The 16,720-nt window shown below is 37.8% G+C and overlaps 1 protein-coding gene across 1 annotated transcript in view; it reads right to left on the bottom strand.

The window, feature by feature from the left end:
* PEX7 (peroxisomal biogenesis factor 7) overlaps nt 1-16,720 on the bottom strand; it is an 82,946-nt gene that overhangs the window by 49,750 nt on the left and 16,476 nt on the right. Inside the window, exons 4-7 of the mRNA XM_027603949.2 lie at nt 15,993-16,070; nt 15,301-15,409; nt 2,139-2,245; nt 582-695 (exon numbers count right to left, since the gene is read on the bottom strand). Of these exons, the coding sequence (XP_027459750.1) occupies nt 582-695; nt 2,139-2,245; nt 15,301-15,409; nt 15,993-16,070 (408 nt within the window). The remainder of the gene's footprint in view (nt 1-581; nt 696-2,138; nt 2,246-15,300; nt 15,410-15,992; nt 16,071-16,720) is intronic.

Here is a 16,720-nt window from a genome sequence, read left to right on the forward strand (position 1 = left end):
TCACTTAATAATATGTTTTCCACAGCGACTTAGCAAAACCCACCAATAAAAGCTGGGAAGCTAATATAAGTCACTTTAGAACCAGGCACATTTCTTGGGAGTGGCAGAAAAAAGTCATCTTTATCTCATCCTCTGGTGTTGGCAGAGTGGAAAATTTTCTATACCCCAAATGTTTGTGAACATTCATATTTATTACAATGTTAGAGAAAAGAAACCTCTCTGCAGTTTCAACCAAGAAACCTTCCCACTGAATGGGAAACTATGAAGAATACCAAAAGCAAATTACCATAGTTAAAAACACATAAAAAGGAATAGTAGTAGAATGGAAAGGACAGAATGAAAAAACATTTCTATTTAACCTTAAGCACTGATCGGCTATATTGTCCCAATTCATTCAATAATTATTCAAATATTTTACCTAATTTTAGCTTTCACTGTTCATCATCACCAGTTAAGACTGGCTAACAGAAATATGCATAAAAAGCATCCATAACCCCAACCCCTAAACACGTTTTCTATATACTTCATTGGTATTGTTTATATTTATACTCTACATATAAAAAGAAAAGATAAACACTTACTTTCACTCTCCTAACAGCATAGGTGTGACCAAGAAGTTCGAACACTGGCTGCCGTACATTCCTCAGGTCCCAGCCTCTCAAACTACAATCCACTGCCCCCGTCACCAGCAAATTCTGCAAAACCGATTCGGAGAAAAGTGAGCAGTGCACATATCAGAATAAGGCACAGTCTCAAATGACATTGTGGGTTCTCCAATCTACCTTCAGTAGTATCAGTAAGTACATAAGGGGTTAAAAATTATGCCTGACGAATGAGCGCACCTTTCTCTTCAGTGTACTGTGAGGCTTTACCAGGTGTTAAGAGGCAAGAGGCCTGTCAACTTAGGAATATGGGGGGAAAGGAAAGGGTACAAATTTGATTTTTATGTTTTTCCAAATCTAAGTCAATCATTGTTCCCTGCTCTCATGCGCCATGTCTTAATACAATATCTAATCCTTTCTGAGAACCTCTGTAAGTAGTGGTGAGTCTCTCCTACCTGGTCAGGTTTTATAAATCCCTTTATCTAGAGCAGTCGGTGAACCCACACTTCCTGGCTGAACAGGCCAAAGTGCTGGGTCCACAGTCAGGCCCATCCCATGTCAACCAGAGTAGTAATTCATTGTATGAATGTGCTGGGTTTCAGTGTAAGCTCATTTGAGGAAAAATTTCAATAATTTAAAACAAAAACAATTTTAACAACTCTCAACTATGCATCAGCACCTTTTTTAGAATTCCCAGAAGTGTAACATATAGTCCACAATTCATTTTCTATATGGAAAATTCATTTATGATGACAGAGATTTGAACTGCAGTTATCAGCACTGAAATTGTTCTTTAGATCAAGTATTATTATTGAATATGGCCTCTAATTTCTTTTAATCTATTTTATTTCTTTTCGAAGAACTCTGCCAATACAATGCTCTCTTAACTTCTACTAGTTAATTGAAAACCGAGAAGAAATAAGGCATATGTTTTACCTGTCTGTCCCAGTCAACAGACCACTTCAGGTACATAAATAGTATATCAACACATGTTTAATCCATTTCTATTCTGAATTCATATGCTCATGTGGTTAACTGAAGCTTTGCAAAGAGGTACAAACACACTGTTATCTACAGAAGCATGAAGTCTGGTTAGGCTTATATGGGAAGATGACACAAAATTTTAAAAACTGGTAGACTGTCAAACTAAAAGTCAAATTACAAACAGTTCAGCAGCCTACCCAGCAAAGTAAATGAGAAATGAAAGCAGACGATACAAATTGGTGGGGTTAAGAGCAATAAAGAAAAAAAATTACATAAATTATAAAGCAGCTTTCCCAAATAAGCAAGTAAGGCTGCCCTGTTGAACTTTGAGAATTTTTATTTCTTACTCTGCCTGTTTTATGGGCACTTAAATCCAATTAATGCTAATGCAGGTCACTCGCAATCGTGAATTAGAATTGAAAGGGACTGAATTTAACTTAATGGTCCAGAAACACTACCAAAGTCCACATAAACGAAGAGAAAATAAAATCCCCAACATTTCAACAATAGGAAGGGCTCAGCAGCAAGGGACAGATCCAGACAGGAGGGTACCTCATTGTATTTACACCAGTCACAGCTCAAAATTTCTGCCTGATGTGCAGGAACCACAATTCTGACCCCTGTTGACTTCACATCCCAGATTCTCAGAGTCTGATCACCTGGTGAGAGATGAAGACTTGATCACTTTCCATCACACCACCTGGATGCTCAGTGATATTGTACTCATGATGATAAATTGAGGGAAAATACTGTTTTACTGTTAGCTTCCTACCATCTATATATCATATGCATACATATATTGGTGTTTTTTTTTTTTTAAGATTTAGAGAAAGAGAGAAAGCACACGAGAGGGAGGGGCAGAGAGAGAGGGAGAGAGAATCTCAAGCAGACTCCACAGTGAGGCTGGAGCCCAATGTGGGGCTCGATCTCACGACCCTGAGATCAGAACCTGAGTCAAAACCAAAAATCGGACGCTTAACCGACTGTGCCACTCAGGCGCCCCCACATGTAGTGTGTTTAACTATAATAATGCATAGGAACTACTAAAAGTGATGAAATACAAAAAGTAATGTGTCACAACAATGTTTTTAAATCTACTCAAAGCAGGAAAATCTGAATTTCACACTGAAACAAGTACAGTGGTGACTACATACACACACAGCGCATTTCTCTTCATGATAGGAAAAGGCCCTGAAAATCCTCGGTTTCTAGTCTATAAGAAACCAAATGCTAAAAATTTTCCCGTTAAATGTGGTCAGTCTACCAAGACAAAATAGAGAATTTTTAATCTTCGTGTTTATGTTTACTACATTTTAATAGGCCAGCCAGAGATCTAGTTTTCTCCATGGAAAAAAACAAGTTGAAAAATTCAGGGATTATATCTTGCATTATTACAAAAATGGTTTGCATTGCTTAGTTTCACAAAGTTACCCCTGATTAAATGTTTTATATGCCGTTTGCCTTAGATTTTTATAAAGTATAAGGAAATAACAAAATGACCAGATGAATAAAACTCAGGATATATATAGGTATCAACATCACCAGTAAATTAGAACCAGTCAGTGATGCTGAAAGAAAGCTGGTACAGCTTGATGAAAGAACGTGGTCTATGGCGCGATGGCAGTCAGGGTGTGGAATTCTGTTTAGTAGCTGTGTGGCTCTGCACAAGTTATATAATACCTCTGAGACTCAGTCCTCATTTCTAAAAAAGAAACAGAATGCCTGCATGCAGGATTGTACAAGAATTGAGTGTAATAGAGTTTCTGGCACTTAGCATGGTCTCTGGCACAAAGAAGATACTTTAATATATGGTATACAATAACGCCAGAATTTTAAATTATCCTTTGCTTTACTTACCTATATTTTCCTGGATTCCCAATTCTAAATCATATTGTCATGTAGCTACATTCAGCAATTTTAGATAATTTTTTTTTCTGATTTCTTTGGAAGTTGTTTAAGAAAGATAAGCATTAAATTGTTGGTGGTAATGAAATGCAGAGGTTAAGAATGGGGGCTCCGGAGTTCCGGGGCTTAGTACTAATCCAGCTCAATCATTTGGTCCCTGTTGATGTTTCATCAAGTTAATTAACTTCCCTGATTCTCAGTTTCCTTACCTGTGATAAAATATTTACCTTACGAGTTTAAATCAGATAATGTATTAAAAAAAAAATAAGAAAGCATACCCATGATTAGAAGTCATTCCCATCCCTATTACTAATACCATGAATGATGGCCAACATTTATTGAGTGCTTACTTTATGCCAGATGGTAGTCTAAACATTTTGTATGTATTAACTTTTTAAAAACATAACAAGTGAGACAGAAATTTTGCTAATATAAGAAGCAATTTTTGTAGTAATTTACAAATGGGGAAACTGAAGCTTGTGGAGATGAAATAATGCCCTCGGGATTGCATGGCATGGAGTCAGGATCTGGGACAAGAGCCCAGGCAGACTGGCTCCCCAGCTGGCCTGCTCCATAACGACACTGTGCTCACCTCCTCATGTGGCTGGAGGAGAACTGCCAGACAGCCAATGTTGGCTGACTCTTGAGGAATTCTTTTATTTACACGTTTTTTCAGTAAATTGAGAGGAAAAAGACCTCACATACACACGCATGCACACACATGACGTTCTGTCATATTTGCCTCACAATTATCTTAGAAATAAAAATAATAAAACAAACTTGAAACGTCTGTTGTATTTCCGGTCCCATTCCCCACCTTCCTTCCCCAGAGGCCACCACAACAGTGAGTTTGGCATCCCTTTAGTCTGTGTTTTTGTAACACTTTCATTCCATTTTTATGGATCCATATATAGGTACTATCGCTTTATGTGTGGGATTTGTAATTTTTATTGTTTAAAAATACCATCTTCCTACTTTTTTTTAAATTTGAGTACAGTTGACACATAATGTTACCTTCGTTTCAGGCGTACAACGTCTCTATACCTTATGCTCTGCTCCCCACAAGCGTAGCCGCCGTCTGTCACCACACAACACCATTACAGTACTATTGACGATACTCCCTGTGCTGTGCCCTTCATTCCAGTGACTCATTCATTCCCTAACTGGAAGACGGCTTGTCCCACTCTCCTTCACCCATTGTGCCCATCTCCCAACCCTCTTCCCATCTTCCCACTTTTAAAAAAGTTGAAAACCACTCTGACAGAAGACAGTAACTAACACTTTTGGATCCAGCTAAATATGGTAGGGATGGGAGGGAATGAGGAGTCTGAAAGTACCAAATGGAAACTGTTCAGAATTAGTATAGACTAGAGCTTCAAATAACTCCAGGGGCCCTAATTACAGTCAATGTCGAGCCACGAGTCAGAATTTGTTTCAAAATTTAAAATAGCTTTGATAAAATGATTCAGGTCTTTCGGTTTTTCTCTAGCCTTCAGAGTATAAAGCAGGGTGATGTGGATGGCTAGTGTTTGGTCTGCTCAACAGTACACTTCTTATAGGAAAAGCAGCCTTTTCTCACCATGTGACTCTAGAAGGATCTACGGCTCAACACAGCTGACCACAGGGACAGGTCCAAGCAAGGCCAGTCATAGTATCTTATTCCCTGTCCTGATCACAGGTTAAAGGTAGGTACCTGGGATTTTTTTTTTTTTAACTATAACTGAAAAAATAATATCAGTCCCTCTCTTAGGATTAACAGGCTATAACATGAAGGAGCCGCTGGTGGCCACGTCTCACTGTTTGGGGAAAGCAGCTTGCAGAGTGAAGTCAACAAGCAGAGAAAAGTCCAGATTCAAGATAGAAAATGTGTCCTGGGGCTGTTCAGGCATCCCTTCCCTTTCTGGGGCTGTTTTTCAATAAATTCCTCAAAGACCTAAGAGAGTTCAAAGTCTATCACCTGTAGGTAAAGGAGACCCCTTTCCATCATGGAGGGAATGAATGGAATTCCCCTAAAACTTCAGTCTGTAAGAAGCCTAGCCCCAGAGGAAAACATTTGATTCAGCACAAGGCTTCCACTAAAACACAACAAATACCTAAATGATGTACACTAGCTTTCAAAAATTTATATTTATTATCAGGTCTGAAACTATAAAGTCTGCTATAGTGGCAACTAAAGCACTGTTTAAAGTTGAATGTGCTGTGTTCATCCTAGTAATTATATCTTATGAGTATGTGAATGATTTAGAGTATCAAAACATTACAAGGAATATGGACTGGGCCTTGAAGAAGTAACTGTTTTCTAGCAACGTTACTGGAGTCTCACAAAACATAATGAACAAAAGAAACCTGACACAGAAGTATAAAACGGGCAAATTAATCTATGCAATTAGAAGGCAGGACAGTGGTCACCCTGGAGTGGGGTAGGGGAGCCTCTCAGAATGTTCTGTTTCTTGATCTGGGTGCTACACACACATCTGTATGTGCTCACTGTGAAAATTCTTTGCATTGTACACTTAAGATTATGCACTGTTCCATATGTGTATTATACTTCACTAAAAGATTAAGCAATTGCACTACTAGGTATTTATCGAAAGGATACAAACATAGTGATTCAAAGGGGCACATGCACCCCAGTATTTATAGCAGCAACATCCACAATAGCCAAACTATGGAAAGAGCCCAGATGTCTACCAACAGATGAATGGATAAAGAAGATGTGGTGTGTATATGTATCTGTAGATATATATATACACATACACACACATATATTACTCAGCCATCAAAAAGAATGAAATCTTACCATTTGCAATGACACAGATGAAACTAGAGGGTGTTATGCTAAGCGAAGTAAGTCAGAGAAAGACAAATACCATATGATTTCACTCATAGGTGAAATTTAAGAAACAAACCAGATGAACACAGGGGAAGGGAAGGAAAAATAAAATAAGATGAAAACAGAGAGGAAGGCAAACCATAAGAGACTCTCAGCTCTAGGAAACAGTGTTGTTGGAGGGGAGGGGGCTGGGAGATGGGGTAACTGGGTGATGGACATTAAGGAGGGCAGTTGATGTAATAATCCCTGGGTGTTATATGCAACTGATGAATCACGAAATTCTACTTCTGAAACTAATAATACACTCTATGTTAACTAAATTGAATTTAAATAAAAAATATATATGTCTATATATATTTATTTTATATGACATATATATTTATATAAGAAAAAAAGATTAAGCAAAACACCACCAGCAAAGACTGGGTGGGTGGCCACTCCACATTTCTCTGGGACAATATTCTGGTCCTTCACCATCCCATCATATTCAAGCAGCAGTCACACACACAGAAAAGCCATGGCCTAGGTTGTCCCTTCTTGCAGTTAACTTAAAAGACACAAAGAGGAGGGAACTGCTCTGAAGGAGCTAAGAATTCCATTGACTTGACAGTCACTTCTGTTGCACACATTTGGCACTTCATCCTCCTCACTTTGTTTTCCAGGTGGAAGAGACAGCTTCTGGCCCAATGGTACCATGACTCACTCAACTCTTAGGCACCGGGATATCTGCATTTATGCTGGTTTTTTATAATTGCATTTTCCAGACAACTGGCCTTTCATTGTCAGCCAGACGTTGACCAGGGCCCCGTGACAGTGCCACCATCTTTTCTTATCAGTGGCAGGCCCGCCACGGCGGCACAACCAGTGAGTCTCAGCGCACAGCACGGAATAGGAAATGCTGGACGCTGTGACGTCTCCCCTCAAACTACAGTGGGTAAGGCGAAGGGAAGAGGAAGTGAGTGTCGATATTGGGTCTGACCCTGCGAAGAACTGAGCAGCAAAAGGATGCATATCGGGCCCAATAATTGAACTGAATTGAAATGCCAGATGCTTATCAAATGTAATATGACTTTTTCCTTAGAGTAGAATGAAGATTTTTTTTTTTTTAACTACCAGACCCATTCATTCAGGCATGGCTATGACTTATGCAATTATATGGAGTCTGTAATAGCAGTAACTTAGTTTTCATGGTTCAAAAGAAAGTTTATTTCTTATTAACGTTCTTTATGTAATGAGCTTAAGTATTCTTCCCTTCTATCTCATGCAATTTGGAAATATGAATTCTGTCCTACTAACAACTTTCATGAACTAGACAAAATGCAATGTCCTCAGAGAACCTTTGAACGCTTTGGAAGGTAAATCTAAATCTCTAAACACTCCTCCCCTTTTTGGCCTGTCCTAATTTAGCCAATGATAACAAATTTAGTTCTAGATTTGCAAATACCATCTAACTTTGAAGGTGACTCAATTCTTAGAATGACTTCAATACTATATTCTCATGTATTATCTTAAAATATAAACTGCTATAAGCAGTTGAGTGGCATAATTAACCATATGTGCACCACCGGACTAGACACAAAAGTACATCTTGGCTGCCTATCACGTAAGCTTCCGCCATTTGTAATATTTGTAAAAACAAATATTTTATAACTTTGGGCTCCACAACCATGAAATTTACAGTTGAGTTTTCTTATGCGAAGATTATAGTATGTTTTGTAACAAGCTTCTCTCTGTAAGCAAGAAGACAAAGTAAGAAAATTGATGAAGACCATAATATAACTCAAACAAAACTGAGGAAAAAAAAAACAACTAAGGCATTCTCAAACTACAGAAACCACTTCCTCTCCAAATTCAGCACTGAAACCATTCTGTGGGTTTTTAAAAAAGAGATGAATATTAAGCATGAAATTCCCATCATACCAACAGAAATAAACTATTAGTTTGGCATCTCAAACAAAGCTATGCCATAGACTAGAACAGTGCTTTCCAAATGAGGCTGATCACTAGGTTCAGCTGGGGTGATTAAAAAATGTGCCTCCCAGAGATACTTGATTCAGCAGGACTAAAATGGAGCCCAGAATTCTGTTGTTCTTTTAAAGCTCCCCCAACAATTCTGACAGCCAGCCAGGTTTCAGGATCACTGGCCTCGTATGCTATTACACAGCCATGCATTCCAGATTCTACCCGGAGCAAGTTCCTCAGATGAGCACTGGTAATCCTTACAACACAAACGTATGCCACGGTCATTCAGATGCTCCTCAAATATGCTCTGTTCTCGCACCTCCCATTCCTTCGCTTTCCAGCTCTCATCTCTTAACTCTTAGTTGTTTGTAGGTAACAGCTTGAACGACTATTTCCTCAGAATGGAGGACCAGCTTCCCTGACCAGCCAACTTTGACAAGATCAGGAATCCTTAGCTGTGTTTTCACAGAATTCTGAGCACACGTGTTAATCACAGAAGGCAACATTTATAGAGCCCTAACTCTGTGCCAGGTACTGTTCTTAGCCTTTTGCACATATTAACTCACTTAATCCTCCTCAAAACTCCATGATGTAAGTATTACCATCACCCCTGTTTTCCAAGTAAGGAATGAAGAGACGGAGGTTAAGCAGCATGACCTGAAGTCAGCTAATAGCAGTGAAGGAAGAATTTTGTCTCAGACAGTCCAGCTCCAGGCCATGTTCCTAACCACTATACTTACTATGTTACCTCTCCAGAGAACTCGGCACTCCTTACCACCCATTGTTGGTTTGTTTTTCCTTATGATCTCTCTTTTCCACTGGATTGCAGCTCTAAGAAGACAGAACCCTGTCTGTTTTCTTCCTCAATGTATCTTCAGTGCCTTTCAATGTATCTTTCAAACAACAGTGGCCATTCACTTAATATCTAACTGACTCACTGCCAATGTCCCTCTCAACAACCAAAATTAACCTTAGATAGGTTTTTAAAATTCTAATAAGATGGTTACTTCCCATATCTTATATAATAGTAATTAAAAATATATTAGAGTTTGCTTGTATAAGGCACTCAGCTATATAAGAGAATACACATGTCCAATAGGAAATACATGAAAACAAGAGTAAGAAAATATGCAAAGAAGTTCATTTGCCTCCTAATACACTGTACATAGCTTGGTAAGCAAATTTTCTCATCTCACTTGAAATGACAAAGGCACAGTGAAAGCTTCAGAGCGGGCCCCATCCTTTACTGTACTACAAACCCTCCTCTCGCAGAGTGGAAGAAAAAACTTCAAATCTTTTCAACTTTATTAAGGAGGCTACTATTTGAAAACCATTAGGAAGGAATATTTCAGGAAAATGGCAAATGCTTAATAAATAAACCTTCCAATGAGTTTCTAAAAGCATAAAAGCTGGCAGAAAAATGGCATTCCTTTATCCAATTTTTTAAAAAGAAACATTTTACAGCTCACAGGTCCAGTGCTTGGTTTTCGTGAAATCCCTTTAAGTGCTGGATGTGCATACAGTCTAGTGAATATTGGCCCCATAGAACGTATCCAGCCACTTCCACCTAATCACTATTCACTCTTTCCGTTCTTGGTGTATGAGTTGGACTACCACCCTCTTTCTCATTTCCCATTCCCGACTGCAGGAGTAAGCTGGGCCCACACCAATCAATTACATCCCCCTCTCCGAGGCACAGTGCTCAGTTTAGAACATTCACGTGGACCATCAGACGAGAGAAAATGAAACTCTCCTAGATGTCTGAGAAGGAGTCTCACACGTTTCCTACTGGACGGAAACCAGAAAGGATAGAGGGGTTGGAGCTGCTGCCGTCTTACTTTCACATGGTGCCTGATACAAAACCAACTTAAAAGAATACAGAAGAGATGGCAAGAACATCCTCTAAGCCCTACATCCAGCCATGTGTATAAAGCCAGATGTAATTTTGGACATTTCAACAATGCGAACAAATAAATTATCTTCTTACTTAAAGTGGTTTGGTTCAGAATTTCCTTGACTTTCAACCAAAGAAATCCTGGCTGCTGTGACCACTATTTATATTTATTTCTAATAGAACACAGGAAGGTGATGTCATTAACCAAATAATCTTTTTTTTCTATTAAACCAAACGGACATTGTGATGATAAAAAGACGGTTTAAATATTACCGATTTGCAATGGGCAGATAGTTAAGTTTTGTGATTATATCGCTGACTCTCCACACAATAAGTCTTTTCCTGCTATTCAGTCTCATACACTGAATGTTCTGTGTGCAACACGCAGACTCAGTATTATGTAGACCTGCTACACAAAACGCCACTGGAAAAGGAAGAGGAGTGTGCGGCTCAGCCCAAATCAAAGGCTGGTACACACAATGCTGCCTGACATTTAAATAAATGCCGGTGTATTCGTTCAAGATTTTGTCACCATTAGATTTTATATTTGGTCATGGTCATAAAAAGAACAAGGAAAATGAAGATAATTTTAGAACCTTAAATAGTAATATACATCAACAAAATTACATACAATAGTAAGGTAAAGGAATCTTTTTAAAAATCTGTCAGTAGTTCAAGGAGTTTTACTTATTAATACTTTTCCAAATATGTAAAATTATACTCATTATTAATTCCAGCTTATTATGAATGCTGCCAATTAGAGCTCCCACCAGACACGTCTTCACTGCTTCACCAGAAGGGAAGTATATTTCAGTTCATTTTGAAGACAGATCTATTTTATACCACTAATTCATCCAGGGTTTGAAATGACTCCTTTGAAACTGTAGGACATAAGGCCAAAGGGCATCCCTACTCGAAGAAAATGATGCTAACTAGTGTCAATCTAATTCACATCCTTAAAAGAATTTTAATTGAACTTGTACTAATACTCTCTGTATTAGGGCTTTTCACCTATGGTAAATTATAACCATTATGCTGCACTGTGGTCATCTTACAGATCTGATTCACAATAAGCATGAAACTCATTAGCATTTACACTAAATTAAAAGCATAAAGATGACTAACCAAGTTATATAGGCAGGCTAAAGGGTTAGTTAATTCGAATAGCATATCAATACTGCTATCACTTACTTAATACCCACCCAGCCTTATAATTAGCTGTGCCACAGAAAAATTTAAAAAATCAAAGAAGAAATTCAGGCTTTGAAAAGGAAATGTGCCAAGAAAAAATATATTTACTGGTCCCATCCCAAAGATTTGATATCTCGGGAAAGATTTAACTCAGATTATGAACAAAACACTATGACTCAAGACAACTTAGAAATTTTGAAAATAATAGTAATAATTTTATAAGTATACTGTTCATTCTAGAAAACCATGCTGTTAATTTTAACCATTGAACATTTTTTTGACTTAACTGAACCTCTATACACAGAATTTACTATTATTTGCTATTATCTTAGAATCTAAGAAATTGCTTAATCTAAAGGACATGTTTGTCTGTACACCATTTACCTGAAGATTTCCAGTTCTGAGTGTCTTCAACCTAATAATACTTTAGAATTGAGGGACATTTGGTCATTTAAAATTTTTAGAATAAAAAAATAATAAAATAAACGAAAGGAAAGGATTTCTGTGATGTTATATTTGCTATGGAAGCCACTCAACATAATTCAACAACTCAGGGCATTGACAGAGTTTAGTAGCAAGTAAGGAGCAACTATCTTACTGACTGCCTATTTGGGGGTGCTGGGTAATTAAATGAGGAGACAACAGTAGGCACACTCTACCTCCTCTCCTAGCTATTTTCTTCTCTCCTCCCCTAAACAACCAAACTGCATGGAAGAGCTTCCACTGCTTTATCTCCCCTCAAGACACTTTATACAGAGTGTCAGCAAACATCTCCTGTGAAGGACCCAACAGTAAGTATTTCTGGCTTCAAGGGCCATTGGCCTCTGCCACAGCTACTCACCTCTGCCATTATGGCACAAAAGCAGCTACAGACAATCTGTAAAAGGATGGGCATGGCTGTGTTCCACTAAATCTTTGTTCACAAAACCTGTCAGTGAGTCATTTTGATCTGAGGGCAGTAGTTTGTCAACCTACACTCTAGTCTAAGGTCTCTTCCCTTTAGTCCTTCCTGGGGGCTCTGATTTACTACAATGGCTCTACTTACCATTTCTGAGCCAATGACACAATTTATTCATGAGGCTAGATGTCTCAGCTCCAAACTCAACCTACTCATCCACAGCCCCCTGTGTGCCATGAGCTCAGTGTGCTCTAAAACAAAACTCCAGATCTTCTCCTTCAAACATATTTCTTACCTCTGTTATGACATTAACCACCCACCAACTTACCCTTGGCAGGAATATAGGAGTTATTCTTTACTCATCCTTGTACATCTTATACAATCATCTCCAAATACCACTCGAGTCAGCCTAATTTCTGCCAGCTCTTCTGCCACCATCCTTATCCAGGCCTTCAGCTCTCGGTTAATCTTCCTGCATTCGCTCCTGCTCACCTCCCAGCTATTCTCTACACACAGCCAGAAGGAATTTTTTTAAATGCAAGCCTAATTATACCACTCCCTTGCTTAAACCTCTTCAGTGCCTTGCCCGTGTCCATAGGATAAAATCCAAAATCTTGAATCCAGTCCATAAGGTGTCCATCTGGGTGCCTCTCTACTGCCCAACCTCATTTTCACTACCTTTTCCTCTTAAGCAGTGGTCTCCCTGGCCTTCTTTCAGTAACTCAAATGCACCAAATTCTTACTTTTGGTCTATTCTCTCTGCCTAGAATGGTCTCTCTTTCTGTGCCATGCAAGGTCTCCCACTTTTCACTGAGCCAATTCCTTATTCATCCTAAATGAAAGCCAGAAAACTATTAAGCAAAAAATTGATAGTCTTGGCTACCAAAAAACTCAAATGCATATACAGTAAAAAAAAAAAAATATACAACATAAAACAGTTAAAAGACAAACAAAAATGGGAAAATATACGTAAGATACAGAAGACTAATTCCTAAATATAAAAAGAGCTCATACATCAATACAGAAAAACAACAACAAACAGCTCACAGTAGAAAAATGGGCCAAAAACATGAACGTGAGACTCACAAAGGAAAAACTGTAGTAGTCAATGGACATATAAAAAATATTTACTATCCCTCATAATCAAATATGCAAATCAAAACAAAAATTAGGTATCATTTTTCACTCATCAAATGGGAAACCATTTAAAAGATTAAGGAGGTGCATTTATTTATCATTTCAAGGTCCAAATCTTAAAACAACTATTACCTTAACATTACTAGATTCTCACTATCAGAATTAACTGACATCATCTAGACTGGAAAGGTTGTTGTTACTGTTTTGATTAATCTATAAGGTGTTGCTGCTCTATAATAAACACTTTTGAAAGTCATTAGTGTCATATAGATTGTATTTATGTATATATTCCCCAGATGATGTCATTTAATAAGTCCTCACATTGGAATACTCGGAGACATTGGTTTACCCTTCCCACTACTTGTTCACAGAGGCAGCCTAGTGACTCAAGGAGGCAGCCTAGCACAGCAACCCTGCCCTGCCTATGCCAATTAGTTGTTCACCTTTGTTTCATTCCTACACTTTTTACAGCTTTACTGGCACTCCGTACATTACACAAATTATCTAAAAGAAAAATGAAGCAATGTATATTAAAGTGTCAGAGATTTTAGGAAGGAAATAGTATTCAGAAAATTCTTTAGCCAAATGTTTACTGGTGGTAGATCAAATAAAAGGAACACGGTATACCTCTCTTTCTACCTTAAATTTGTTTTAATTCCATAAGCTTAAGTATATAACATAAATTCATATATAAAATTCATAAAATATAACTGGTGAATGTTCTTTTCCATCAAGTTTATTTAAAACTAGAGTCTAATAACTCCTTCTGAATGGTGGTATGATACTCTCACTTCAACTATAACAGGACTAAGGCTACTAAGAAATTTCCATGATCAAAAGCTGTTTTATAATAACAGTGTTTGCAGTGGGGAAAATGAATTTGGGATGGGAGATTTTCTGATTCACAATTATAAAATTATTTTTCTGTATAATTTCAACAACAAAAGCCTTATAGCTATAAGCGTATAAAACCTAACATCAACTAAGCAAATTCAGCCCTTAAAGACATCTGACTTTTTCCTCAGGAATATTCCCCATAAACATTTTTCACTTTTTTTTAATATTTTTTATTTTTTTTAGAGAGAGAGCAAGCACAAGCAGGGGGAGCAGCAGGCAGAGGGAGAGGGAGAAGCAGGCTTCCCGCTCGGCAGGGAGCCTGATGCGAGGCTCAATCCCAGGACCCTGAGATCATGACCTGAGCTGAAGCTAGATGCTTAACGGACTGAGCCACCTAGGCGCCCCAAACATTTTTCATTTTTGTACTCCATATTCTGGAAAGCGAATAAGAATTTTTATGGAGGAATATAAGAAAAAGCTAACGTGGTTCTACGGCGGGGAGGGATGAGGACTTACGTTTTGTTTGGCATGTTTCTGTGCTGTTTGAATTTCCTCACTATGGGATTATGTAGGATACCATTTTTTTCTTTATAAATTATTTTTTTGAAAGTTACAAAAGAAGCAAAGAATAGTGATCATTTTACTTTGTCAATCATCACAAATATCTGTCATTAATTAGCACGTTACACATTCTCCTGTTACTCAGACTTAGCCACCTTTATTCCGATAAACAAACCAAGGATAATGCCATCTAAAGGAAGGAGCTCAGGGGCTAATAAAAAGAACTAGAACGGTTCCCAATTTTGGAAGATTTATAACCAGTTATGATATGCCTAAGACAAACCATATTTGTTCATTAATAGTTGAAAAGTAGTCCACGCCTGGCTGATTCTTATCTAGAGGTTGATGAAGAATGAAACCATCTACAGAGCACAAAGAATAGTACTGTGGGCCCTTTTCCCCTCCAAATCGCAAGTACACAGCACCATCTGCTGGGGAAAGCAAAGCCACCACTCACTACAAGTAAGGCTTTTTTGGTAAATACCGAATTATTTACCTGAGGCTGATGCAAAACAACCAGGGATGTGGGGAGACCAGATTGTGCTATAAATGACACCTTCATGGCCTCTAAAGGTGCACAGAGACCTTCCAACAGTTGGATCCCACTACAAACAAATGAATAGATCAATTACTTAGAGGTAAATTCAAATTTGTTTATATATATAATACATATAATACACTATCTATGTATTTATATATACACACGTAATAAACAGACATATCTCAAAGATTCTTTAAAGTCTATTTCCATATGAAGCAAAATGGTAGTTAAGGGGCCAAAATTATCAATGCTGAGTTAATTATTTATAGCCAAAAGGTTAAAAATGTTTAAATTCTAATAAATGCCTTAATACAGTTTTTTGAAAAGAAAATTAACTGTGTAATTGAAAAGATACAGAAGTACGTTCTAGAAAAGAAAAAAAATTCAATGGCAGCTTTGCGGAAGAGAACATTTGGTGTTTTGTTGTTTTTTTTTTTAAGATTTTATTTATTTATTCATGAGAGACAAAGAGAGAGAGAAGCAGAGGGAGAAGCAGGCTCCCCGCTGAGCAGGGAGCCCGATGCGGGACTCGATCCCAGGACCCTGGGATCATGACCCGAGCCGAAGGCAGACAGACGCTCAACCATCTAAGCCACCCAGGCGCCCCCCGAGAACGTTTGGTTTTAAACACAGTAATGCTGACATACCAGTTTGACCGTTTGATCCCATGAGCCAGACACCACAAGCTGTTCACCTCTTGTTTGGCTCCAGTCAACACTGTAGACCTAAAAACATTTTAATGTATCATTTGGAAAGCAAAAGAGCATCAAGTTCAATATTATATTTTATCTCTTTATAACAGTGATAGCCAGTTAGAACAACTAATTCACTTCATTGAAACATCAAATAAAGTCCTACAAATCTCAACATGGTGCCTGAGAAATGGAAAGGTCATTTTGTCCATTCCCCCAGACATATTCCTTACAGATAAGATTCCATTCTATGTTAACAGAATGCTACAGATGATTTCCAAACCTCCTTCACTAAAACAAATCATATATATTTTTAACCTACCAACAAACACTGTTTGCAGCACCCTGTAGAAATGTCAAAGCAGATTAGAAAGTTAGTCGTCTAAAAAAGCTTGCCAGGTCAGTGTTTATCAGAAAGCATTAGAATTCAATTAATATCCTTATCTGTCCTTTCTTAGAAAAAGCTTATAGGAACCAGGTAATCCTTTCAGATCTCTTGGTAAACAGCTTTAGTTATCCAATGCTGCTATTCTAATCTATGCTTTACTGCTTTCAGTGAACCATTTTAAATGAACCATTTGAAAACTTACGGAAATATTTTTTATTCTGTCATTTTATACAACAGATTATATACAGATCACGACTGTAAGCAAACTTCCACAAAATCCATGCATAATTATTCT

Source organism: Zalophus californianus, chromosome 7 (genome assembly GCF_009762305.2).
Source record: "Zalophus californianus isolate mZalCal1 chromosome 7, mZalCal1.pri.v2, whole genome shotgun sequence".
Classification (NCBI taxonomy): domain Eukaryota; kingdom Metazoa; phylum Chordata; class Mammalia; order Carnivora; family Otariidae; genus Zalophus; species Zalophus californianus.